This window comes from Cucurbita pepo, chromosome 15 (genome assembly GCF_057944985.1).
Source record: "Cucurbita pepo subsp. pepo isolate OVF chromosome 15, ASM5794498v1, whole genome shotgun sequence".
NCBI lineage: Eukaryota > Viridiplantae > Streptophyta > Magnoliopsida > Cucurbitales > Cucurbitaceae > Cucurbita > Cucurbita pepo.
The window spans coordinates 12,137,335-12,163,552 of NC_141812.1; the positions used below are offsets into that span (position 1 = coordinate 12,137,335).

Here is a 26,218-nt window from a genome sequence, read left to right on the forward strand (position 1 = left end):
ATACTCTTCTCTTCTTCCACACTACCCTTCTACCGCGCACGATTTAAAATAATAACCATATTTAAAAAAAAAAAAAAAAAAAAAAAATTCATTTAATACATTTTAATTTTAATTCTATGTTAATTTTAAGTTGTTATCAAATTTGTAATTTTGAAAATCACCTCATCTTAAAGAAAGAATATCGTGAAGAACCATAGAAAATAAATATAAAATTAGAATAATAGAATTTTTTTTTTTTTTTGTTAAATTACAAAAAAAAATAATCTAATTTTTGGAATTTGATCGAAATTTTTGTATTAAAAAAAGTAATTTAGTGTGGCAATTAATCCATGAATAAAAAGGTTTTTAAAAAGCCCTTCTTTTGTAACCGGAATGTAGCTTGAATCAACCGATTCACAATCTTTCTCAATTTTGCCATGGGCGGAAGCGAAAGAAAATCCAAGGAGAAGAGGAAGAACAGAAGAGCGGCTTCGTCTTCTGAAGGTACAGATTTCCGTTACTTTTTTGTCTATGAAAATTTCACTTCCCCTCCTTTAATCTGATTTCACACTCGAAATTCTTCCGAAATGAAAGACAGTACCCTTAGAGGAGTTTCCATTTCTTCTTTTCTTGGAGTGTATTCTCCAATAATCTACGGTGGATTGCTCTGTGTGTTGCGTTAATGCTATTGTTCGTATAAGTTCAGACGAGAAGAGGAGCAAGAGACCAAGAGCTGCAGAAGATGAGGAAAGGGAAAGCAGAAGGAGAGATAAGAGAGAGAAGCGGAAGGAGAAGAAATCTCACAAGCACTCTAAGCGCGATTCAGGTAAACTCGAATACGCAATTTGCAGAAATATGCATGTTACGGTTCGTGTTTGGTGTTTTTATGTTTTAACAGATAGGTATTCGAGTGGTTGTTTTCTTCTTCGTTGGTTATTTTATCTCAATTTGAATAATGATGTCGTACAAATTGCTTCAATTCTCTGTTTAGGTTTTTGGTATTAAACTGATGTCGATTCTATGGCCAACTAATATAGAAATCAAAACCCTTTTTTTTTTTTTTATATATATACTCTTCAATTTCATTCTCTCTGCTAGTTTTTCTGTCCGTTTCTCATAATTCATGCTGGGAACTTGTGGTTTCAAGAAAGAAGATTATCCTGCAAGAATTTGAACACGCGAGTTTTTACTTTTCCAGTTTTTCTCCACCGGCCTCATTGCAGATGCAGATGTAAAATTTGACTTATTTTACTTGTGAACGGAATTATGAAGAAGTACTTTATAAATAGGTTTCCAAAGTAAAGTTTTGTCATGCCCTGCATTTTTCTTTCAGAGAAGAAGTCGAAGGATATTCTCAAAGGCAAGCATCACAGGGACGATCACCCTTTAGTGAGTTCTTCTGTAGTGATAAAGCATGCATTTTAGTTTATGTTTTATTCACTCTACTTTTACATGTAGTTACTAGATTGCACTACCGCATGTTATCTTTTTTATGCTATTGAGCATCCCTGCATATTTCCTTTGTTTATGATTCGGTTGAAAACAGACTCTTATAGTTAAGAATGAACTCCCTTCAGCACCTCTGAAATAAAAATCTTGGATTCATCTGATAAAGTAAGAAGATCACCGGACCGACCATGGGCATCCATTTCCTACCAGCCTCCATTTATTATTCTTAGATGGGATTGTACTTTATTATTCTTAGAGGGAATTGGGTAGTACAGAAGTAGGAAATTGATTGTAATGCTCTATATGGTTAGTTTGTGTTCATCATGTATGGGTTGTTTTCCCCTACTTCACTGCTTTTCAATCATTACTATTATTTCTTGAGGTATTCAACTGCAGTAGATCTAGTATTTGAATATCCTACTATGGGATCATCTCAATTTGGTTCAGTTATGTAGAGGGCTAGAAATTACTAATGAAGTTGCACAAGGGGAATGTGTTTGCAATTTAAAATTCACCTTCTCATAACTTGGGCTTTCCTATTCGTTGTTATTTTTTTTGTGCTCTTTCACTGGAAAGAACCATTGTTAACATTTAAGAGAGTTGCTATCACCACTCTGAAGTATGTTAACCATGTACGCCATTCCTTACTCTTGTATAGATGTACATTTATGTTATGTGGTGTTAGAAAAGTGAATTATTTGGCAGAGGTTGTTACTCTGAAAAATTAAATCAACCAAATCTTTTGCATCTTACAGCTCATCTTATTTCTTGCGTGGGGGAGGGGTTGTTGTGTGATGGCACTGGAACGGCATTATCCACTGAAATTAATCTACGGTTTCTTGATTGAACCAATAGGAGAATTATCTTGGCTTTATCCATATTTGTTAGTTGTTTTGCCGCTTCTACTAAACTTCCTGCGTCTATAAATTTCTTTCCTGCCTCATCAGATTGTTGTGAACCTTGTGATAAACTACATGAATTCAGCCATTATACTGGCATGATGTTTTATTGGGAAGTTTGAAACATTCTAGGCGTATCAGTTATTGCAAAAATTCAACTTTGCATCAGTGTTTCCCACTTCAGGCTTGATTGTTTAGTTACTTCTACAGAACTCCTTGCAAGATTTGTTCAGAGGAAGATTTGTGTGACTGTATATAATATACATTTACATATACTTTCTTTTCAAGGAATTAAATGCAATGCCCTCGTTTGTCTTAGTTTTTTTTTTTGGAGAGCATTGCATGTCTACTTCTTATTGCTGGGCTGTCATGTGACCCTTCTGGTTCTCTGGCCTTAACACCACTTTTGTTGATTTGTTGATTTAGAGAGCCAAAATTGAAGAACTGTCCGAGGAAGACTATTTCTTAAAGAACAATGAGTTTGCTACTTGGTTGAAAGATGAGAAAAATGTGTATTTCTCTGATCTGTCATCCGAGTCTGCTCGCAAGCTTTTCTCAGATTTTGTTGAACTGTGGAATGATCAGAGGCTTGAATCTCGATATTATGAGGGTATTTCAAGCGGGCCTCGAACATCCCATAACTGGAAAATCAAGGGGTGATAACTTAGGATGCGTGGATTGAACGAACAAAGGAACGGATGAACTAAAGTTGTCTGAATTGTTGGATGTGGTTTTCCTACTAGTAGTTTCCAGGCAGCTGATCGAATCTACTTACCAACACCGAACGTAGAAGAGAGTTCCATGTTGTTCTCTGTAAAAGCGTAGTCTTACTCTTGCTTTTGATATGGAATGGAAAACTTTTCTTACTTGAATGTTGTTTGATAGATTAATATCACTTAGGAAGGTTGTATTCTTTTTATAGCTGAAGATTGTGCCCTTCGGATCCTTTTGGAAATTACCTGTGACCTATGCTTTGATTTACATTTTGCATTTATACTTTGGTAGTTGATTTTTGAAAAAGTAATAGTTGTAGGAGACAAGGCTGTACTAAATTATTAGTATTGTGAATCTTCACTACATTTCCTTAGGGAATCAGATCTGCAAAAGGCAGCAATTGATCAAACTTGAGCAGTAGAGTGTTAACATGTTTGGATAGATATTCAGGGTTTGTTTGGAAATTGGTGGACTTGAGACAAGTGCTTGCAGATCTGATTTGAAAAACTGAAGCAGCTAATAATATGTTACTGTTTGAATGGAAGTTTTATAAGTTTTATTTATATGCATGAAACAGACATCTGATGCTCTTTTAATATTTTTGGCATTAATAATTAATTTCAGAGATTAGTATATTTAATTAACCATTTAGTAGTATAAACTCATGTGTTCATTATATTACCCACTAATAATTAGTAGATTATGTTGGTTTATCGGCTAATTTAGGGAATGATTCTGAATTTATAATAAAAAAAATACTATCTTCTTCGGTTGCTAGCCAAAGCAAAATCAGACCACTTCTAAAAGATCACGAAAAGAGCATACCAGGACTAACACGAGAGCATATTGTGTTGATCCGTAAATGTTGGAGTGGTCTACAGCTTTGCCACGTCATTAACCCAACCTTTTAAAATAATGGCCAACCAGTGGGACTCCGCCGTGAAACTGAGGGAGGGAGATTACAACAACTTACATCTCTGCTCTCACGCTCACTCAGCACCTTCCTTGTTTGACAGCAACCGAGATGGCATCCCCCTTCCGTTCCGACATATTGAAAGGGAAGGTGGCTTTGATTACTGGCGGCGGCTCTGGAATCGGCTACGAGATCGCCGCCCAATTTGGTCAACATGGAGCTTCCATTGCCATCATGGGTCGAAGGAAGCAAGTCCTCGATTCCGCCGTCTCCGCTCTCCGATCTCTTGGAATTTCAGTATTTCTCTTTCACTCTTTCTTCTTCCCTTTTTCATCATGCTTTTCTCCCTCTGCTTACTTGTTGGATGCGCTTTAACTTCTCCGTGATCTTACACGCCTGTCCTCCCTCTCCTTACATTTTCCAATTCTCGTATTTGATAATCAAGGTGAATGTGAAAGCTTATTTGTAAACATTTGCATCTACGGTTTCTTTTTATTGTTTCGGAGTTATTAATGTTCTTATAAAGATGGGGCTTAGCTGGAGTCGTGAAAAAGGTTTTCTTCCAAGTTTCTTTGCTTCGTCATGGCAAGTACAATTATAAACTTATCAAAGCTAAAGCAGCCTATGGTCATCGTACATTCCTCTGTTAATTTAGATTGTAGTACACTGTACGATTAAAAATGAGATTACTTACGTTTTTTTTTTTCAGATAAACTGAAATGACAGTGCTCTAATTAACAAAGTTTTGCGGGGTTTTTTTTGGTTACATAATTTGATTTTCTGGACCTTCCTTTTTCTTTAAAAACATCTATCAATGACTTTGGATATTGCTAAAGTAGAGGCTGGAAGTAATCAGGATGATGTTAGTTACATAAATTTGCATCTAATCAATTTAAGAGATAATAGGAAGACGAACTTGAGGAATTCGAGATATGTATAATTATTGTTCTAAAAGACTTCGATTGAGTCATGTGCTCTGAACTGTGTGCTTTTACAGATGACTCTGAAAAATACAACTAACGAACTTGAAATTTATGAGTTTCCAAAAGCATATAAAATGCTGCATATGGAAAATTCAAAAGCAGTTGCATAGGTTTGTAATATGTGTATACCACACGGATGTGTAGATGGACTCACTAATATGTATAATCACCCATGTTATCCTCTGAGAACTGAACTTGATTCTGAAACCTGTTGTTTGTATACTGGCCATTGCAGGCATTTGGATTTGAAGGTGATGTTCGTAAACAAGAAGACGCAAGTAGAGTAGTGGAGTCTACTGTCAACAATCTTGGTAGTCTGGACATTCTTGTGAATGCAGCAGCTGGGAACTTTCTGGTATCAGCCGAAGATTTGTCTCCCAATGGATTTCGAACAGGTTCCTTTTGCATGCAATACCTATTGTCAATAATCTTGGTAGCCTGGCTTTTACTTGATATTAGTCCATAGGGATCAACGATCATGCAAAAAAGATGTCCGTTGGAAGTATTTTGTATTTTGTAGTTTTGGGTGCTCCAGAGATGTCATTTATCTTCATTTAATTGATCTTGGAACTACACTAATTTGAACGCATATTCACTCTGGAAATTTATGAAAATTGAATTCCATTGGTCATAACTCATATAGTTCTTATTCAACTCAAAGGAGTACGTGAAAATTTTCTCTGGCATGTTAGGTTGTTTGGTTGTATGTTGCAATATTATGGTTTCAGGGGAACTGTTGTCTGTACTGTCGAACTTTTTATTTTTTTATTATTTTATTTTTTTTTGTCGTCGTCGTTAAATTACAAGTTTAGTCTCAAAACTTCCAAATTTGTGTCTATATAGTCCTTGAACTTTTTAAAGTTTAGTAGACTTGAAAATTTAACAACTAAACTTAAATTTTAACCATTTATTTATTTATTGCATGTGTCTGTCTTTCAAAGTTAATCTAATTATTTTAGATAGAAACGTGTTCATTTACGTAAAGATGTTTGGTGAATATGTAAGATTGAAACTAGAAAGGAGTTATTACATAATACGAAATGGGCGCTTATTGCCGGAACATGCTTTTCATGAAGTGCCACATATTCTATTTACTTACACTTGATTTTAACAATCCCCTGCAGTTATGGATATTGATTCAGTTGGCACATTCACAATGTGCCATGAATCACTTAAATATCTCAAGAAAGGAGGACCTGGAAGGAATTCACTTACCGGTGGAACAATTATTAATATTAGTGCTACTTTGCATTACACAGCTGTCTGGTATCAAATTCATGTATCTGCAGCCAAGGTTAGTTGTGTTCATGTCTGAAGGTTGTAATCTCTCTTTTTCGGTTGGAAGAACTTTCGTCGAACTTTCTTTCTAACAGGCAGCTGTAGATGCTATTACAAGAAACTTAGCTCTGGAATGGGGCGCTGATTATGATATTAGGGTCAACGGCATTGCACCAGGACCCATCCAGGGTACTCCTGGTTTGAGTAAACTCGCACCTGAAGAGATAAGCAGCAAAGTAAGAGCTGATATGCCTTTGTACAGAGTAGGAGAAAAATGGGATATTGCTATGGCTGCTCTCTACCTCGCATCGGATGCAGGTGCGCCCCTTGTTAATCATGCAACATTTCTTAATTTTCCACTTTTTGATGTTAATCTGAATGTTTCAAAACTTTTTTTTGTTGGGAAAAAAGTCATGCTTTGAGAATGTTTTAAATGCTTAGTCTTTACATCTTGGCGTATGATCCGACATATACACAAAAATCATGAGTTGAGGCCGTAATGCATATGTTTTTATCATTTTTGCATTAGAGACTTACCCAAACATGTTGCATTTTTAAAAATGAGAAGTAGAAGCTCTCTATGTTTTCGATTTAGGTTGATCTTGTTGACAACTTCCAAAAATCTTGTTTGGTACTCGGAACACTTGTGAAAAAGAACTGTTGAATGATCTCTGCCAACATCGACTTTCAAAATTGTTTTCAGATACCCTTTTATTTATTTAAACTTTTTATAGAAATGGATCTATCAGATACAATCTTGAAAATTGAAAAGATCATTAGGTCATCGATGGAAAATAAAAGGTTAAATTCCTTAAGAGTATGGAAAGTATAAGGGTAAAGTGTATTTGTTTAAGAATCTCAAGTTTTAGGAGTTGATTATTTTGAAGTGCACAAGATTAATCTTTAGTTGATTAAATATCGTACATTATGTATATTTTGAAGGTAAATACGTGAATGGAACAACTATCATTGCCGATGGAGGGATGTGGTTGAGCACGCCTCGTCGCCTGCCCAAGGAGGCTGTTAAGCAGTTGTCGCGAGTGGTGGAAAAGAGGTCCAGAAATTCACCTGTTGGTGTTCCGAAGAGTAAGCTGTGATGGCGAACCTCACCAATAAATTAATATAATCTTTATATACAGTACTTGTATGCCTTTGCTAGACATTATTCAAGGAATTCAAATTTCTGTGCACCGGAAACTTGAATGTCACTGGTAGCGAGAATTTTGATTCCACACATTTCTGACGCTTGGACACTTATGATAGTGAGAACAGGACATTTAGATTGCAAGAATAAATTAACTGTTTATCTTTGTGGTTGCATTTTTTAACCTATTATTAGAGCACACACCACACTTGCACAATATAATCTCGATGCTACTGAACAAAAATATATATACAAGAAGAAATACAATGTTGCGACAGACTACACAGCAATTATGATCAAGAATGTAGAGTTAGTTACTACATAAAACCCAGGAAAAGTGAAAAAAAGAGGTATTCACACAGTGCTTACAATTCAGATAGAATGGCGGGAATATAATGCGATAGTTCGGCGGTGAGGGACTGAAATCCATTCACCAGTTGGGTGTGGAACTCCTGGTCTTCCTCTCCAATTAATCTGAAATGAACTCGAATTGCACGCTTACATACAGCCATAAATTCAAGAAGCGCAGCAATGAGTTGCTGTAACTCCTGCGACCGCAACCTCGTAGCTGGCTCACCGGACAAGAATGCAGTGCACACACTCAACACTCCACTGTTAACCTGCATTCATGGAGAAGTACATCAGAGTCTTAAAGATGAAAATCTGATTCGGTATCTTAACTTCAATCGGGTACGAGAATAAAATTATAACAGAAACTGAGTAAGAAGCTCACTTGAACTGCAACACTGCCTTGGAGTATTCTCTGGAGACTCTGGAGTCGTGGAAGTTGATCCCCCTCAGAACTGCGAGGCTCTTCCAGTTCATTCCGCAGAGCAGCGGTTCTAGTTTCAATCATTCCAATTGCATTTTCCACAGGGGAGAACTCGAGCGATTCGGACTTGGTTACTAAGAGTCTATTTACCAATGCCGGGAAGGAGCCCTCGGTCTGTAGAACAGTCCTCCTCTTCCACTGGTCTTCTAGTCCACCTTGAGTCTTTCCATTTTTGGTAAATGGTGTATCAAATAAGAAACGGTCAAATACACGAGCGCGGACACTCCCAGTGGATAGAGAAATGATTCTCTCTCTTCTACTTCCCAGATCTTCATCTTCAATGACAGGGTCAACTGCCGTTATCTGTAGGTAGCAAGCTCCCGGCTGCAACTCCTCCGCTTTCACTTGTCTGGAGTCTGGAATAATATGCAGTGTGTGACTGCCATCCATCCTAGATTCATATACATGACTGAGCTTCTCCATTATGTCACCTAACCGCACATCACGGGGCTCACGATAAACGTATTCCTTCCTATCCAGCTTCCCGAAACTTTCACCATAGAATCCCACCCTATAATAAGTTGCATCAGTAAACGGAATTGGGCTCGACTCCTGCTCCAGGATTGATTCGTAAATATTTGTCAGTAAAGTGTGACTTTTTGCCAGTTGTCCATATGCTCTCCTACTTTTATAGACTGGAATTACAAGTTCCAGAATACTAGCACAAAAATGATACAACTCAGCTTGGGAGAAAAGCTTGTTTGCGAGCTGTAGGTACTTCACAGCAGAGTCGACAGTAAGTTTAGAAGCACCATATCCCTCGACCTCAGCTGCTGATGCCTCCGAGGTGATCTCACCGCTGACCATAGGGCATATTCTACGTAGAGCTGCCACATGATCTCTGCTCCAGACACCATCATTTCGAGCAACAAGAGCCTAAAGGAAATCCAAGTTTTCATCAAAGAACAAAAAATTTCCGTCCTAAGCACCCAGACAGAGACGATACAAATTTAAGTAAACACAATTCCATATATGTAAACTACCTGCATGACCATAGCTGCAACCGCTACAGCACACTGTGCAGCTTCTGCCCATGATTGCATCTCTTGATGTGCATCGCATAAATGCAATAACCACATAATATGAAGATCAGGCACAGGGGCGAATGCCATTGCAAGTTTATAGAAACCTTCTGCAGCAGCATATCTATCCATTGACATCATAGAGGCCTAAATAAAGAAAATTACCAGCATAAGTATGGCACAGTAATTAATTGGTGCTGTCAAATGTCACTATCGAAGTCTTTGGAAGGCAAAACTACTAACAGAAATACCACTAGTTTGAAGGAAACAAACTCCCTTCTGGAGTGAAAGAAAACATCATAAATAATCAGAAATACCATTAGTCTAATCTGTGCAGAGCCATATAGACTCCTCTCATGATTCCGGACTTCAGAGAGGATACTCTCCCTCTTCATTACATGATTGATGCAATTAGAGGAATTATTTTCATAAATTTTAGAAAGTTCAAAAGCGTCAACCTTATCAGCTTACACATTTTCTATATGAAATCGAGTAAGTATATTATTGCAGATAAAAAAAAAAACTTTTCTATAACAGACATCCCAGAATGGTGTTAGCACCAGGTATCACTAGTTGAAGTTTTAGGGGAGAACTAAAATCAAACATATACCACTAAAGCCCTGCACTCCCAACATTTCATCTGGAATGAATATAATGGACTGTGAGCATACATGTTCAGACAAAAAATAATAATAGCAATTAATTATCTCAACATGAATGGCCAAAAAACTTACTAAAAGAGCATGCTCTAGACTAGCATCAAGAGCAAGAAGGAGGCTGTCAGAAAGATATTTCAACTCTGACCAGGACCACCTATTGTCAGCAGAAGCTTCTGGAATTATTACAAGAGCATTCTCAGGAAGTCCGCATTCCTTCAGCAGATCAGAACTCTTCGATTCATCAGCCATGTCTTCTAAGGATTTTCGAAGACGCTGTGCTTCACCACTCTCTTCAAGTGTCCCATTTGCCTTCATCTGAGTTACTTGCACATCAGACGTCAATTCTGATAAAGTAATTATGAGCATGACCCTCAATCTAGCCGTCTGCATAAAGTGACAGAAAGAACTCTGCAACACAAAAGAAAGAATACAGTATTGGATAACAAAACACGAGTTTTAAATTAGTGGAAAATGCAAAATAAAATCCTACCCTCACAAGAATCTGAAGCCCTGAAACAGCCCTTTTCCTTATGCTATCATTTCGAAAAACTGCAAGCCGAAGAAGATGGAATGTTACTTGCTTCAAGAAACGGTCATTTTCTCTCGCCATTAAAGTTGCACCATGAAGATCAAAGACACTGTTAAAGACGGGAAATAAGGCCTTGTAGAATGCCAAAGGTTGATTCTTAGAGAAGAAGCTCATGAATATGGAGGTGATGCAATCAAGTTTCCCGTAGTCAGTGGCAATGCTATGAGAAGATGCCATCAAGGAAAACTTCTCTGTTATTTCCAAAACCTGAAGGCTAACTGCTGCACTTAAGTTTTCTTCCCAAAGTTCCTGAGAGAAAACTTACAAGTTCAGTTGCCTAATACAAATATGACAGTAATGTTATACATAATCACTGTCAGGAATCAAATTAAAATTGAGAATAAGAGAAGCGTACTAATTTTTGTCTTAATACTGGGTGCAGCGACTCTCTTAGTGCCTGGGCCGATGCACCAATCCTAGAAGATTGTGCCTGGGCAAGTGCTTCTCTCAACGAATATGGCTGATTAGGGGAGCTCAACTGAGAATTCACCCTCTGCCACAGATAACCATTATCAGGTGTTCCCTGAGGCTGCAATGTAGAATATACCCGACAAGAAATTAGAAGATTTTATAACCTAAAATAGCAATTATCAAGCATGGATAAAGAAACATGAGAACTTGTTCACACAAAATAATGCTTTCAGAATTATCTTTAGTAATTGTGATTGGATGAATTAAAATGTCGATATTATTGTGCAAACTCGCAAATTAGGAACAAAAAACTCCGACGATTACGTAATTGATCAAACACAGGAAAAATAATTTAAAGAAACAATTAAAAATTCTGCCAAATTGCTAACCCCCATCCCCCCCTCTTTCTTTCCCCAACAGCACACAAACGGGTAAAGCAGAGCATGAAGAGAATGGAACCCACTCTGAATTCTTGTCTTGATGCCTCAGATAGGTAGTTGTTGATTGCAGGAGATAGTCTGTCAGAGTACTTAGGGGAACCAGGGGTATCACCAACAGCAGCAGGGCTCCGAGAACTGGATCCCATAAGCATGCCATCAGCAGGTTTTCTATGCTGCAAAATAGAGGGGACATCAAGAAAACAAGTACTTCAAGTCAATCTCCATACCACTCTTGAGAAACATAACATCAGAAAGTCATATATGGTCTACATAAGAAGGAAATGATATATTATTTACTAATCTTTTCATACATATGAAAATATACAAAATCAAAGATAAGGATATATAATTTATCTTCTTTTTTATATAGAAAACAGGGAGATGTATTATTCACTATCCTATCACTATGGAAGGAAACAAGAAATAGGTACTTCAATAAGGGCTTGAGATTATTAACTAAAAATAACAATAATGAAGCGAGCAATAATATAACTAGAAACTAATGAGACCCGGCTATAGAACCATTTATCTTAGTGATGTTATACATTATCAACTAGAACAATAAGTGATCATAACAACAATCAACTACAAGATCAAAAAGCCAAATAAGACGTTGTCAACAGAATAGGGAATTTCGTATAAATAACAACCTCAAAAAGAATTAGGCATTCTTCCATGAGCTTGAAAAATAATCTGGTTCGAGCAATGCTTTGTTGCCATGCCTTGACAAGTGAGGTATCATCTAAATTGCGCACAATTTGCAAAATCACAATCAAAACTTCACGCTTCTCTATGGCATTTAGGTTATAGAAGACAGGCATTTCATCTAAAATCTGCAAAGAAAAAAAGGCAATCAGTTCAGCAAAACTGATCTTGGTTAAGATCAACATGGTGATATATTGATAATACATTCTATAATCCAATGTGCGTGAGCAAATATGGTTTGAAATATACACTTCATGCACGGGCACATTAAGTACCAACTTGGTGAATTATAAGGTTTTAACTGGAAAATAACAGAAGTAAAAAGAGATGCAACCTTCTGAAGGCATTAGCTAATGACATAATGTGAAGCTGCAATATCTTGAGTGAACAGACATAAATATAATCCTCAGATCTCCTCCAAGCAATGAAGAAACAAAAAAACCTATAAACTTTAATATTGGACATGCCTATTTGTAGCAGGAATTATTATTTTCAATCATGTAAGCTCTAGATGATCTTCATGGAATCATATAAAGGCTGACGCTCTATAAGATCAACCTACTAAAAGATTATTTTCCCCAGATCATAGAATTTATGTCTTATGTCTTGGACCACTGAGCGTATACAAGGTCCAAAAAATTATTTTCAGCCTTGGAAACAAAATTTTACTTCGGCCAAAAAATGAATATGGTAGCATTTTTTATGAGAAACTGAGCTTTGGTAAAGAAAAATGAACATATGTAAAAAGAGACTAACAAAAGGAGCCCCAACAGAAGTTATCGTATACATTAGTTGTTTGTTTAAAATATGATTACTAAGAGATTATTTTTTCTACAGAACATAGAATCTACTATCCCAGTCTTGGATTACTGAGAGTTTATGAGGTCATAATTACTATTTCAAGCCTCTGAAACTAAATTGACATATTAAGGGCAAATAATGAGTATTTATTGTTGCAATCATTATACATCCAACCGACAGAAACACAACTTAATGATAATCATCATATACTCCTTCCCTTGAGGTCGAATGTTCAAATTTCTACACCCACATTTGTTGGGCTAAAAAAAAAAAAAAGAAACCCCTATTCTGCTGATTTATAAGAAAAATATTTTCTTTCCTTTTGGTTGTGACATGACGCTAAAAAGCATAGGGTTTTATTTCAACCATGAACTAGAACATTTGAAAATTTCACAACAATTAAATCCCAATACCTCCATTAATCATTTATCTTGGTAACACATTGTTGACCTCTTCCAACATGAGCTAGCAGATAATCTTCAAAAACATTTAGTTGGCAATCTCAATTTTCCAGATTTTTTAATAATAAAGTCCGATATTCTTATTTTTTTCAACCAATGGACGGATGCACTAATTAACGTTGTAATTCCAATCAGTTCAATACCTTAAACCATATTATTCATCATGTTATTAATCAAATCTGCACTTCAAATCAAAGAGAAATGTAATCACGCTTTACTACACAAATGTAAAATTTTAGGAAAATGATAATAAATCATTAAAAAATATCTCTTGGATATTGGAAGACAGCGTGGGTAATACATTTAAACTAAGCTAAGTTTTTGACACGCTAACTTAAAAATATACATAAAAGGCTAGAATAGATTAAAAGAAAAACATGCACCTGCCCGATAAGTGGAAAATACAGCTGAGCAATGTATAGTTTATCTTCAGGCTTCTGGTACCGAGCATCAAATTCATGCTTGCATAAGAGAACAACTAAAATTCTAGCCGCCTATAAACATAAATCAGATTAGAAAAAGTTAACCAAGTGGGACAAACGCAAAAAACAACTTTATATAGTAGGTATGCCAAACCAAGACCAAGATCATCCATATGAAAATTTAAGTGCCCTATGAAATAGAGCATGATTACTTCTCCAATACAGATTGTGAATGGTCTCACCTTGGCCCGCAGAGGTAGATCATCATGATCCCAAGTAAGAAAAAGTTCTTGTATTAATACAGATGAAAGGTAGTTCCTAGAACAGAAAAAAAAAAAAAAAAAAAAAAAAAAAGGTCAGATATAAAGCTACAAGGCATTATTAAACCCAAAATAACGATTAACATGCTAGATTTAGCACCCAATTTCATATCATCCACGGGAACTCCTTTATTGTTGCAACTTCCTGAAAAATTCATGATTGGTCGGGACAAGAGCAGAGTAAAAGAAAACATCAACCAACCATTCCAGCTCAGTTTTATCAATCCGGATAGAGTAGGTGTTCTTGCCTCATTCCTCAAATCAAAAGTTCCTTTTCCCACTTTTTCTACCAAGACCAGGGACGAAAGTTTCTACTCTACAAAGCCCTCAGTCACATGACCACATTGACTAGAAAGAAAGTGCTACCAGAGGCTAGGAAGATAAGGAAATAGGAGGCTACAAAATAGAGCTAGGAAATTCAGTGGCAAACACGGCAGTAAAAATACTGTAATCCTCACTCAATTTCTATTATGTGATATTCCAGCTGCAAGGCCAATTTAATCTCATTAATACACAAGCCTCAGTGTCATTAATACACAAGCAAGTCTTTCAAAAACCAAGGCATTTCCCACAGGCTGACTTTGGCCTAATGAGTGAGAAGCTCATAGCCATGCTGACATTTTTCTCTGAATTCAACTGGCACATCACATGAACAGAATTTAAACACAATAAAAGAAACTAGAACCATTGCCCATGTTATAGTCTTTTTCCAATTCTTTGCAACATAATGAGGTAGACGATCAGTATTTATACAAAAATTGTGCAGAGTAGATTTACTAAAGGGTTCCTCGTTCTGCTTTGATTATTAAGATTCGAGAGATTTTGACCAAGCATGTGGAAGAACCATTTTTTATTTGACAGCTCTGAAATGAACGTGTTTATTATTTCCAGGGCAGAAAAATGATGTATAATCATTGTCAAAGTATATGTTAAAGATAAGGCACCTATCAGAAGGGTCTCTTCCGGGCATTTCCACAAAGAGGTCATGATCACATATAATCTGTAAAAATGTAAGCTTGCAGTCATGCAGAACAGATTGGCAGACACCTGAAAACTTGTCCAGGTACAAGGAAACCTGCAACAGATTGATTAACATAACAATCAATTTATCTAATGGGGTGAAAGACCATAGCATAGAAATGCCACATCCTGGATTCTATACGCAGAAAGCTTTTTATGATCTATGTATGAAGGAATGTCTTTAGCAAAGCCATGCCTTTATCTCTACTCGCAAGAGAATACATGTCCAGTTATCCTTGTACTCTAAAGAATTCAAAACCAACAACAAGTTTACACAACTAAAATTAAATTCGACTTGAAATTTGAATGGTTAGCAGAAACAAGGATTACTCCGTATTACTATCAATAGTATAATTACATCCATGACTAGAAAGAGTTCTAAAATTTATATATATATATATATATATATATATATATTTATAAAAAAAATTAAAAAAAAAATCTTGGTGGAAGTTCTAGATTCGTGAAGCTCACATTAAAAAAAAATGTCGTCCTCAGAAAATTTTAGAATGATTTCTTTTACCAGTTTAGATTTTACAAGTACACAATAATTATTATCTTCCTACATCCATAACTTAATATAGACCAAAAAAGAAGTGAAACAATATATGAGAAGTAGAAAAGTATACCAAATCAAATACTTGGCGAGGTTCAATAATGGACAAAAGATCATAACAAAAGAACGCTAAACTGCTGTTCAAACGTTTAGCCAAGCTTAATCCCTTCTTGCAACGTTCGTGTACTTCAGTAAGAAGGCAATCATACAACTGCATTATACATCTAAATACACCTTCTTTCAATTGCATTGGAGGAATATCTTCACCTGTAAGGCAAAACATAGGGAACAAAAAAAAAAAAGAAATTCAAAAGAATATCTTCACCGTATCAGACAGAAATATATTCAATCATTAACCAAACAGCAACCTCTCGTTGATCATTTCAAATGTCAACAAGTAAAGTAACTCAGATAAGAAGATATTATTTTGAGAAATAGAGCAAAGTACATAAGTAGGGGAATGCACAATGCTGAAACAACTTCATGGAAGAAGAAAAAAGGATTATCTTCCAGAAGCAGAATGTTCAAAGTGATATGGCTAGTGTACACTGAAGTAGAAATCCAATAAACCAAGGAGCAAATTTAGGGTAAAATAATAATAATAATATATGTACATAAGCTTAAGCGATTATCAGTACTTTAATATAAAATTAGATTAGAAGCTTAGATTCAAATCCCTCATTGTTATTCTCAACATTGTTTCTAGGCAACAAACCAAGCTTTGATTGAGACAAATGAAGGAATGTACAAGAGCATAAAAACAATCCCACAAAAAGAGTCCCATCTCTAACATGTTATTCTCCACATTCAGTATCAATAGATCCACATTTTAGGTCTCTTTATAACTTGAACCTTGGAGTTGGAAAGTAATTTAACATATAGTAAATTTTAGTACATATATATTTTCATGACAAACTCTCACTTCCGAGACAAAAAACCCAGGAGATTAAAATTTCATTCACACTTACACAAGCAATGCATCTGCATGAATACATGTTTAGCATATACAATGAAGGTCAAAAGAAACGGATCAGCATGAATGCATCTGCATGAATACATGTTTAGCGTATGTTTAGCATATAAAACCTAAAAACCAGAATTTTCAACCCACCTAATGGAAGACTATGATAGAAAAGCCGAGTTTTCTCAAGTGCCATTGATTTGACAATTAGTTCAAGGAAAAACCAGGCCATAGCCAAAACATCATCATATACTGGTCCAACACGATAGCCTTTGGCCTACAAAACAGAAAAACTTCAGCAATCTCTAATATGTTTTTTGCATACAATAAATGGAAAAATAATGAAACAGCATTTTAACAGAACTTCATGACTAAGAAAAATTGGAATCAAACAAACTCCACATGGTTCATATGTAAAGGATCGTCCGTGTTATGTTCATTATGTTAACCAAGAACATAACCGACCGATCATAAATCAAAAGGAGAAGACAAGTATGAAGGTTCAATGATAACCAAAATAGGAAGGGCCTAAATGAAACTCCAGAAGGAAATAATAATTGGAAAAAAAAAATTGATGAATGACCAACCAATGTCTTCAAGGTTTGTGCTAAACAATAACAAGTTGTGTGTGCCAGTCACATGATTCATGTACAAAAGGAAAGATGTAGCAATTCTTATTATATTAAAATAAAAGAGTCAAAACCACCTTGCTCCTAGCCAAGCTTCCCCAGACAGTGGACAGACCAGGGTACACAGGTGGCTGTCGACCTCCGAAGTCATCAAAAGCATAATCGACATAATTAACCAGGAAGTGGTTTCTTTCACCATCTTCAGCCGATTCCTGCTGCACCCTATATATTTGTCGCATGATGTAACAACAAAAGGCAATAAATAAACGATAAAAATTCCGAGCACAGACAGAATGTGAATCAAAGAAATGTCAAACAAATAGTTAATGAGAACTTCGTAAATAGAGTAAATGTATTGAGAAAAAACTGAACGATCAAAGAAACTGTATGATGATTACGTAAATTCAGAGTAAGATGGGAACTTGATCTGGAATTTGGAAAGTAAGAGCATATGCTCAAATTTTATACTGGCATCAAAGAAAATCAGAAAACTCATGAAACATTTGAGAGGCTTAATAAATTAGACCCACATAAATGTAAAATCTACAAAACTAGAACAACTACCTAGTAACAATATTAACCATTGCTCTAAACGCCGCAACCTGAAATACATAGGACAAACTGGAATTAGATAACAGCTTGTATTGATACCCCAAAAAGAAATGTGGAATGATAAATTATCAAAATTTCAAGCAAAGTCATATAGGCTTGAAAGAAATTAATCAGAGCATACAAAGGCCCCTGGAAAAAAAAAAGGAATAAATTCAATGTAAAAACCTGGAGGGTTTCTCCACCATTGCCAATGAGATGAAGCAACATATTCAAAATAGGATGAAGGAATTGGAGCAACGCAGTGGAATCAACATTCTTCAAACTGTTAATAGCCTGCATGTAACGAACAGCACAATGGAAAAGATATTACTGTTAAATAACCACAAGCTGGCTTGAAACAATTAAAGCTTCTACATATCGACATGGCTATCTACTATTGTCGAATGAAATGATATGAAAAAAATTCTCACAGAGAGCAAGGTTGTGTGGTGGAGGGTGGAATTTTCATAAGAGTGAAAAAATATACCTCAAGAAGTTCAGAACCCCATGGAGGGCTTGTTCGAAGAGTGTGTCTATCATATTCCAGAAAAAAATCCCTGATTCGTTCATTAATGGGATACAGGGAGGAACACAGTCTTAAACGCAATTTAAAGATGTTTTTTCCATCTTCCAAGTAATCTAGCCTCTCCTAAAATTCAGAAAAACATGAATAGTAGGTTAGTAGCAGACAAACAAACGCAGATCAATAAAATCACTGAATCAGAAAGCTTCACAGTTGCAGAGGGTACAATAGTGAAGGAAGCGAAACCATACCCTGTTTGTATCTTGGAGGTAATGCGGAACAAGCTCTCTCATTACTGGTAAAGAAATTTCAGACCGTAACCTAAATTAAACCGTCAAGATCAGAGAGTTAAAATCCAGGAGATGCATAAATAAACACGGTTTACCAAAATACTGGAGCATCAGCATTAAATAATTAATAACACCATTCAAAGCCTGTTTCCAGTAACTATATTGTAGAAACAAAAAGGAATAACTGAAATTTGAAAATACACAATATGATAATCAAGTCTTGGTAATATATAGAATTAATTTTATCCAAATTCAAAGAAACAAAACGTGAAAAGATGCATGTACACTTTATAAAAATGCCAATCAGGAAACTGTATATCCGACTAGTCACTTTTCAAATCTTTTCAAGCTTTATTTATTTTATTTTTTTGTCTTACTTGATATCCATGAGTTTTGGACAAAAAAAACTTCTTTATTCAAGGTTCTTGCTCACAATATTTCCCTACTATTTTAACACGTCTCTTATCCAGAAACTAAAACAAAAAAACAAGAAAAAAAAAACGAAGAAAGTAATAGATTTCATGATGATTATGTACATACTGAGCATGTGCTGATAAGGGGAGTGATGCATATCCAATTGGCACCTGGAATATAACAACAGAATATGAGATAATAACAAATGAAACAAACAGATTTCATAGTATTAACCATCAGCCATATAAGAACCAAGATCCAAAGGGAAGCAGAATAGAACTTACTGGCATTGGAGCTTCTAGTTTTGCTTGCATATCAATGTTGAAGAAAGTGAATAATAAGTGATGCTTTGGTGTCCAGGTAGCAGGGAGGGAGAGTTTAATCTCATCATGGTAGCAAGCTACTCTTGCAGCTACAGCAACTTGAGTGTGAGTCCACTTCTGAAGAGAAGCACCCAGCTCCACAGGATACATAGCCTAAGAAAGTCTCCCATAAAAATCAAATATATAAGTATGCAAAATTCATTTTGCTCTCCATATATGCAGAGATCATCACCGATGGAAAGAGACGAAATTATGTGTATGCAATTGATATTATAAATATATAGAAATTTACCTCTAGAGGCTGTCTACGCGGGTCACTATCATCCTCTCTAAGTTCTATACGAATGAACAAGTTCCTCTTGCGGTTCAAACTAACAGTCATTGGGTAAACATAAAGACAGTGAAAGAGCTGCAAGAACGGCTCATTCCTCATCATAATGCGGAAGTCAAATGCGTGGAACTGAAAGCCAACCAACAAACCTTATGGTCAACAGTTATGATGATAATCTGGCTACGCAATGGTGAATATTGTATAGAAATAATAGCATAAATTTCAATTTTTAAGAACTATGTAATTTCGTATATATCCTTCACGATTATCATCAGTTGTTCATCATTGCTATTCCACAAACATCTATTTATTGAAATTAATTCTGTATAGTTTCTTTTCAAGCTAAAATATTTTTTAATTTAAAGATACTATTTGAAATCTAAGACTTGTTCCAAGATTTCTCTTCATACATCAACTACTTGAGATCCTTCTCCAAAAAAAATTAGAAAACAAGGATCATAGTAAATTAGCTTTCAAGATTCACTAGAAATGAAAATAAGAATGCCTTACCCAACACATAAGATATTATTTGTAAACTATCTTCCACCAATTAAATAGACTGAGTAAAATGTTAACAACCTCCAGTTATCTGCCATAAAAGTCAAGGTCTTCTCTGGGAAATTATTTCATTCCTAAAAATTTTATGCAGCCAGAGGTTCAATGGACCAATACACAAAGGATGGAAATTTTAAAAAGGCTCTCTAATTCAAAGTGGGTAGGCAAACAGCAAATCCAGAAAAGTGTTCAGTCAACATATCCCTAAATTTCATTGCTCTTATGTCTCTCGTTATTGGGCCATCATCCTCGATGCTTTTGGTTGGCCCTTGGCTTTTCTAGAATGCACATACGATTTCCTTACCAATATTTTGATGGCCATCCTTTCCACGGAGAGAAGTCTCTTTGGCTTGCTCTTAATAGTCCTTTTGGTTCCTTTGGAGGGAAAGGAGTGGTAGACATTTCAGAGATTCTTTTTCATCTTTTGATAGGTTATGGATTTGATTCTTTTTCACGCTATGTATTGATGTAAACAATATAATCCTTTTCTGATTTTAGTCTTTCTTATTTGATTTCCAAATGAGATTGTTCATGTAATCCATCTATAGGTGTTTTGGAGTAGATCGCTCCTTTTATTTCATTCATCAATGAAATTTGCTTCTCTTCTCAAAACATATCCCTTAAAAACGAGTCTGAATTGTATTCCAAACAATTCCCGACCCATATGTTAATCATTGAAAATTATGTATCTTCTCTCCTTCCTATATCCTAAAGAATTTCTAATAATCAGCAATTCCTGGTCCTTCACCCATTTATCTCTAATTATCATGTTTAACTTATAAACGGATTACAAGCATTTCATCAATCAGAAACTACTTCAAAGCAAAACCATGATTCCAAAGCGAGTAAAAATTCAAAAGAAATGATAAAAAGACCTATGAAACATGAATATAAGGATTCAAAGACAAAGAACTATTGGGTGGTGAGATAATAAAATAAAGAACAACATCAACAATCAATCCTTACATCATCTGCACTTGAATCTGCATTTCCATGTGGATATGATCCATTACCAGAAAATTCTTTCCCATCAGAAAAATTTAACTTCAAGCTGCCACTATGATGATGGCTATCAGAACCGTTATTAGGAAGCTTCTTAAATGTGGAATCCATCTCAACAGAGTCACTGATCACACTACCACTTTCTGACATGTTTTCATTGTCAGCATGGGAAATCTGGTGCTTTTCAATTTCCAGCCTAAGAACACCTTTTACAGGTTTATGAACCTTGTACTTGGGATCCTGTAATTTGAACAAACAACCATCATCGACCACATTTAGAGGCACTTCGAGATTTTATATGGGATACAGTATATTTTGGAAAAAATAAAATTAGATACCTAACATAGATTGAAGCACCACACCACATGGAATTCAATGTTTCTCATTAAATATGTAATAAAAATAATAAATAAATAAACAACTAAAAAGATGCCTAACATAGATTGAAGCACCACACCTGAAGTGCATCTTCCGTGTAGCCTTCCTTGACCTTATTTAAGTTGGATATTTCAACAACTACAGAGCTTCCACTAGAGCAACCCAGCTTACCATCCACTGTGACCTTTGTGCTAGGCTCAAATACACCCTCATGGGAACTAGATCCAGTTATGTTGGGAGCAAGAGGACTACTCGGGGAAGCAGATCCAGCAGATGCTGCACCAGTGCTGTTATCAAATAATGCAACAATGGCCCAGGCAAAAGATTCTCTGTAAGGCATGATTTGAGACCACACTTGCAGTTTTTGCTTTTCTCTTTCACTCAAATGCACCTATAGGTAGAGTTTATACAATTAAAGAGTATTAGTTCAAACGGTGAAACAAATATTTAAAGGATCAGGACCACGGACAAAACTGCCTTAGGCCACATAAAAGAACTAAGCAAGATTTCACAACATCTGCAGGAACAGATAGAAAAAAGACCTTTCAATAAAATTAACATTTATTTCCGAAAGGACAATAGTAGAAGAAGAGTTTGATATCACCACCAGGAATAAGGAATTGTGGGGCATAGATCCTTATGTATTTAAAAGAAAATATCCAGAGATATATACCCCTACAAAGAACATAATAGATGGATTTTAAGGTGGTGGAGGGGGGGGAATGAAGATTGATAGAATAAAACTTCAGAAATAAAAACAAACTAGCGTGTGTATAATAACGATGCAAGATGTAACCAACAAAAAATAAAATAATCGAACTACATTAGTGATAATTATTTCAAATTAAGAAGAATTTATAGAAGACTACTCAAACAAAAGAATGGAGAAACATATATATTTAGACATACTGGTTCTTTACGTGAATACACAGAAGCGGCAACCCCTCCTTCTTCTGTGGCATGCTTCTCTAACTGAATAAAAAGACAGACTGATGCTGATGGAGCCTCCAAATAGAAAATTCCACGTGGTTCGAATGATATTTTAGGCTGGAACAATAATGGACAGAAATCATATTCCTCATTCACTAAACAAAACCCATGGAGATGTAAATTAAATTCAGAGGGGGAAAGCATAGAGGAAGTAGCTTACATCCTGCATTTCTTTAGGAGTAATGCGAAAATGGAAATCCTCAGATAGTTTTTCTCTTCTCTCCCTATTATACAAGCAAATTGTACCATAAAATGGCTCTTTGGAAGTGGTTGAAAGTGGAGGGTGAAGAGAGAAATATATCCAAGTCAGCCATCATAAAACGAATTGAAGTGAAACAAATGCAAAGAGTAAAGAAGAAGATGCATGAACCCCATGAAGATAGAAACCACTCTTAAAAACACTTACCACACAACCCCGCTTGAAGGGATAAGGATAGAACTTTCACAGAAATCTTCAAGCCACTGACATGATTTACAGGAGAAACAAAAAAATAAATAGTGGTTGAGACTTGTAAAAATAGTAAAATAGTTTACTGAAAGATAGAATTCTGAATATAATTTTTATTATTGCCATACTGTGTTACAGGAGTTTCTGGTATCCTCTGGCCAAATATCATTGACCTTTCATTTTCCCAATCAAAAGCTGGCTCATAAGCTGGAAGAGGAGAATGATCAAACTGCTGCAAAAATATTAGAACTACATTATACCTGTCACATGTAAGCATGAAAGATAATAATGGGGGAATGGAGCATGCACTATAGTGTCAGATAAGCCTAGGTTTATCGCAAACCTTTGGAATATTTGATGACAATGGATCATGTGTTGTAGTCTCTGGCCGTCCAGAGGTACTAGGTACATCATCCTCTGTAGTATCGTCAGGCTTCATGCGCCTAGCGTAAGTAAGACGCATTTCTGCAAAGAAGTTGGAAAATTTATGTGGAAACAAGAACAAAATTCAAAGTCTAAATCAGAAGCTCTATTTTTCATATGGAAAAAGTATAAAAGAGAAGCACTACATGACAATTGTGAACTGTTTTGATAAGTCAGACGAGCTTTCATTAGAAAGTATGAATTAATAAAAGTTGGATAGATTATCTACAGCCTAGAAGATTTCTTTGGATAGGAAAAGTCTAGAAGATGATAGAGGAAAACCAAACAAAAGAGAACAATGAAAGCAAACATATATCCTTGAAAATTAAATCTCTCATTTTCTAATTATTTAAAAAGAACATATAACAATATTGTTCTGCGACCAAAATCCCTGTGAAGGAACTTTAAGACCATCTCAATTTCAAGCATCAAAACAATCAGTTCCTTTATATTAACTAAATAAATCTTCATTCACGGGGATCTTTCCCCCTCAATTTGTAGCTTGTATAATAGGGATGAGGAGACTTTCAATCAAATCCCCATTCATTGCCCATTCTCTCAGATGGCTTGGTCTTTCATCTTTTGTCAGCTGGATTTTGCAGTCTGCCTCTTTCTTAAGGTTGAGAGTTGGTTTTTGGAGGCTATTGCATGAATGTGCTTCAGATGAAAAGGGAAGGCTCTATGAAATTGCGTGGTTCGAGCCCTTCTGTGGCATATTTGGAAGGTAATAAACAATATGATTTATGAGAATGAGTCAACTTCACTACATCTTTTCTGTAGCAATGTACAACATACAACCTCTTAGTGGTGCTCCAACACACTAAAATCTTTTGTAATCATAGTCTTTCTATGATCATCAATGATTGGAAGGCTCTTCTTTTGGAATATTTTCCAGTCTTTGGGTGAGGTTTTCTCCACAGGGCCCCTGAGCTGTTTCTCCTTTTTGTGAGTAACATATCGTTTTTATCCAAAGAAATCTTAACAAAATACAGGGTCCCATAGTCAGTACTACCCACTGATATCAATTGACACAAAAAATTATAGGAAGTAGTCACTGGCTAGTTAATGTGATGAGAATTGTAATTAGCATGTTTGAAATTTAAATGTGTCATACTATTGATAGGCTATATGCTTGTAGCATTCATAAATTAAGATATTAATTCCTTAATTCGGGAGATATATAATTTTGGACCCATACAGCATTAGCTAGTTTTATAACTATTATGATCCACGCTAACTGTTCGCTAATTGGTCATATTCATAGCACATCTAATCTCAATTTTCAGGGTCAATTCATGATAAGTAAACATACACACTCGGAAAGGTGACAAGCTCACATAGACGAGATCCCTAGTCCCTTCTACTGCCCTCAGAAAGTACCTGCCTTCAATTTTATCTACAGAACGACAAATGTTTATGACTTGTATGAATATTAATGAAGATGGATTCAGAACTTGATAGTGACAGGTTTCATTCAGAGTCCCAACTGTACGAATGTATGTATTTGCGTGCATAAATCCTATCTATAACGAAAATGAGTGTATGTCGAACAACATCCAGGCTAAATATCAAAATAGTCAACAAAATAGAGTGTAAGTAGTAGATACTAGGTACTTGTAACGAAATGAAATGAAATGAAACGATAAGAGAAAGCAATTTTACCAGTCTCAATGTCAGTGTCGGGGCCTTCATATATCTGATTCTGAAAGGACACGGGACCAATAGTCTCATAGTGACCGTACTTGTTTTCATCCTTTACCCAGTCAGTGGAATAGCACTGCACGAGCTCATTGAGATGTGGCCATTGCTCCAAATTCTCCTCAAACTGCAGAGAAAACGAGAAAGGGTAGACACAAGAGCTTAAAAAGAAGTCAATTTGGAGCCCGTGGGCGAGCGAGGAAGAGAGGAGAAGCACCATTTACCTTGTTGTGCCATTTGATAGACGCGGGAGTGGAATCTCGGCGATGTAGGAGATGCATTGCTGTAGATCTAGGTTTTTGGGAGAGGGTTAGGAGGTGCAGAAGCAAGATAAGAAGAAAATAAAAATAGAGTTGAGAGGTCTCTTTCAAATTTGGTATTTAGGAAGTGGATACAGGTAGCGAACCTCAGGAAGAAACAACAATGGCGTAGTTGGTAGATCTGTAGTCAACAGGAAAAGGGAGAGAGAAATGTGGAGGAGGCGTAAAAGAAACACAGAGGCGCCAGCAGATGAGAAGCTCAAGCCATTGCAGAAGAAAAGAGGCAAGTGCGGTACAGTACAGTCGGAGTGGGAGTTAAAGTGAAGGAAATACAGCAAGACACCGAATCTTGGGGGCCTAATTAATCGTTTAATAAGCGATTCGGACCCTCGGTTTTTGGGTCTTGTTTTTTTTTTTTTTTTTTTTTTTTTTTTTTTTTTTTTTTTTTTTTTATGGACTCCTTTTCTTTTAGTGAAAAAATATAAAAATAAAAACTTCCTTCTTGTAGCTTCAAAGAAAAGCAAATACTATATTAAATCCTCTACTCCCTTCGCAAATGCTTCTCTGAACAACTAATGCACATGAGTACATACAACTGCTTCAAGAATAGATTAAGATTAATGGATGAGACGATCATTGTGAGATCCCACATCGGTTCGGTAGGAGAACTAACCATTGTTTATAAGGGTGTGGAAAACTCTTCCTAGCAGTCACGTATTAAAAATCCTGAGGGGAAGGCTGAAAGGAAAAACTCAGGAGGACAATATCTGCTAATTGTGGCTTTGGGCCGTTACAAATTGTGTCA

The 26,218-nt window shown here is 35.8% G+C and overlaps 3 protein-coding genes across 5 annotated transcripts; 2 read left to right on the top strand and 1 right to left on the bottom strand.

Moving 5' to 3' along the window:
- Window positions 1–322: 322 nt before the first annotated feature.
- Window positions 323–3,308, top strand: SCI1 (splicing regulatory glutamine/lysine-rich-like protein). The gene is made up of 4 exons (XM_023697897.2): window positions 323–483; window positions 686–805; window positions 1,313–1,368; window positions 2,754–3,308. The coding sequence occupies exons 1-4, from the start codon at window positions 417–419 to the stop codon at window positions 2,985–2,987; spliced, it is 477 nt and encodes a 158-aa protein (XP_023553665.1). The 5' UTR covers window positions 323–416; the 3' UTR covers window positions 2,988–3,308.
- Window positions 3,309–3,959: 651 nt separating this feature from the next.
- SDRB (short-chain dehydrogenase-reductase B) lies at window positions 3,960–7,525 on the top strand. The gene is made up of 5 exons (XM_023655817.2): window positions 3,960–4,251; window positions 5,173–5,332; window positions 6,062–6,231; window positions 6,311–6,533; window positions 7,158–7,525. Exons 1-5 carry the CDS (start codon window positions 4,066–4,068, stop codon window positions 7,310–7,312), a joined length of 894 nt encoding a protein of 297 aa, XP_023511585.1. The 5' UTR covers window positions 3,960–4,065; the 3' UTR covers window positions 7,313–7,525.
- A 58-nt stretch (window positions 7,526–7,583) lies between these two features.
- Window positions 7,584–25,751, bottom strand: SPK1 (guanyl-nucleotide exchange factor). 3 transcript variants are annotated; one of them, XM_023655814.2, is made up of 31 exons: window positions 25,560–25,751; window positions 25,378–25,444; window positions 25,118–25,280; window positions 23,376–23,497; window positions 23,161–23,264; window positions 22,991–23,046; window positions 22,745–22,842; window positions 22,504–22,641; window positions 21,674–21,985; window positions 21,181–21,456; window positions 19,621–19,788; window positions 19,290–19,481; window positions 19,132–19,175; window positions 18,553–18,622; window positions 18,266–18,427; window positions 17,965–18,072; window positions 17,752–17,789; window positions 17,265–17,409; window positions 16,709–16,835; window positions 15,671–15,864; window positions 14,966–15,096; window positions 13,944–14,019; window positions 13,663–13,773; window positions 11,963–12,145; window positions 11,336–11,485; window positions 10,817–10,990; window positions 10,363–10,710; window positions 9,948–10,280; window positions 9,175–9,360; window positions 8,093–9,067; window positions 7,584–7,979 (listed from the first exon to the last, which is right to left on the bottom strand). In XM_023655814.2, exons 2-31 carry the CDS (start codon window positions 25,432–25,434, stop codon window positions 7,725–7,727), a joined length of 5,496 nt encoding a protein of 1,831 aa, XP_023511582.2. In that variant the 5' UTR covers window positions 25,435–25,444; window positions 25,560–25,751; the 3' UTR covers window positions 7,584–7,724. The 3 variants fall into 3 exon arrangements, with proteins under 3 accessions (XP_023511582.2, XP_023511584.2, XP_023511581.2); XM_023655816.2 differs by having other exon boundaries at window positions 23,161–23,261; window positions 25,378–25,751; XM_023655813.2 differs by having other exon boundaries at window positions 25,378–25,751.
- Window positions 25,752–26,218: the final 467 nt, after the last annotated feature.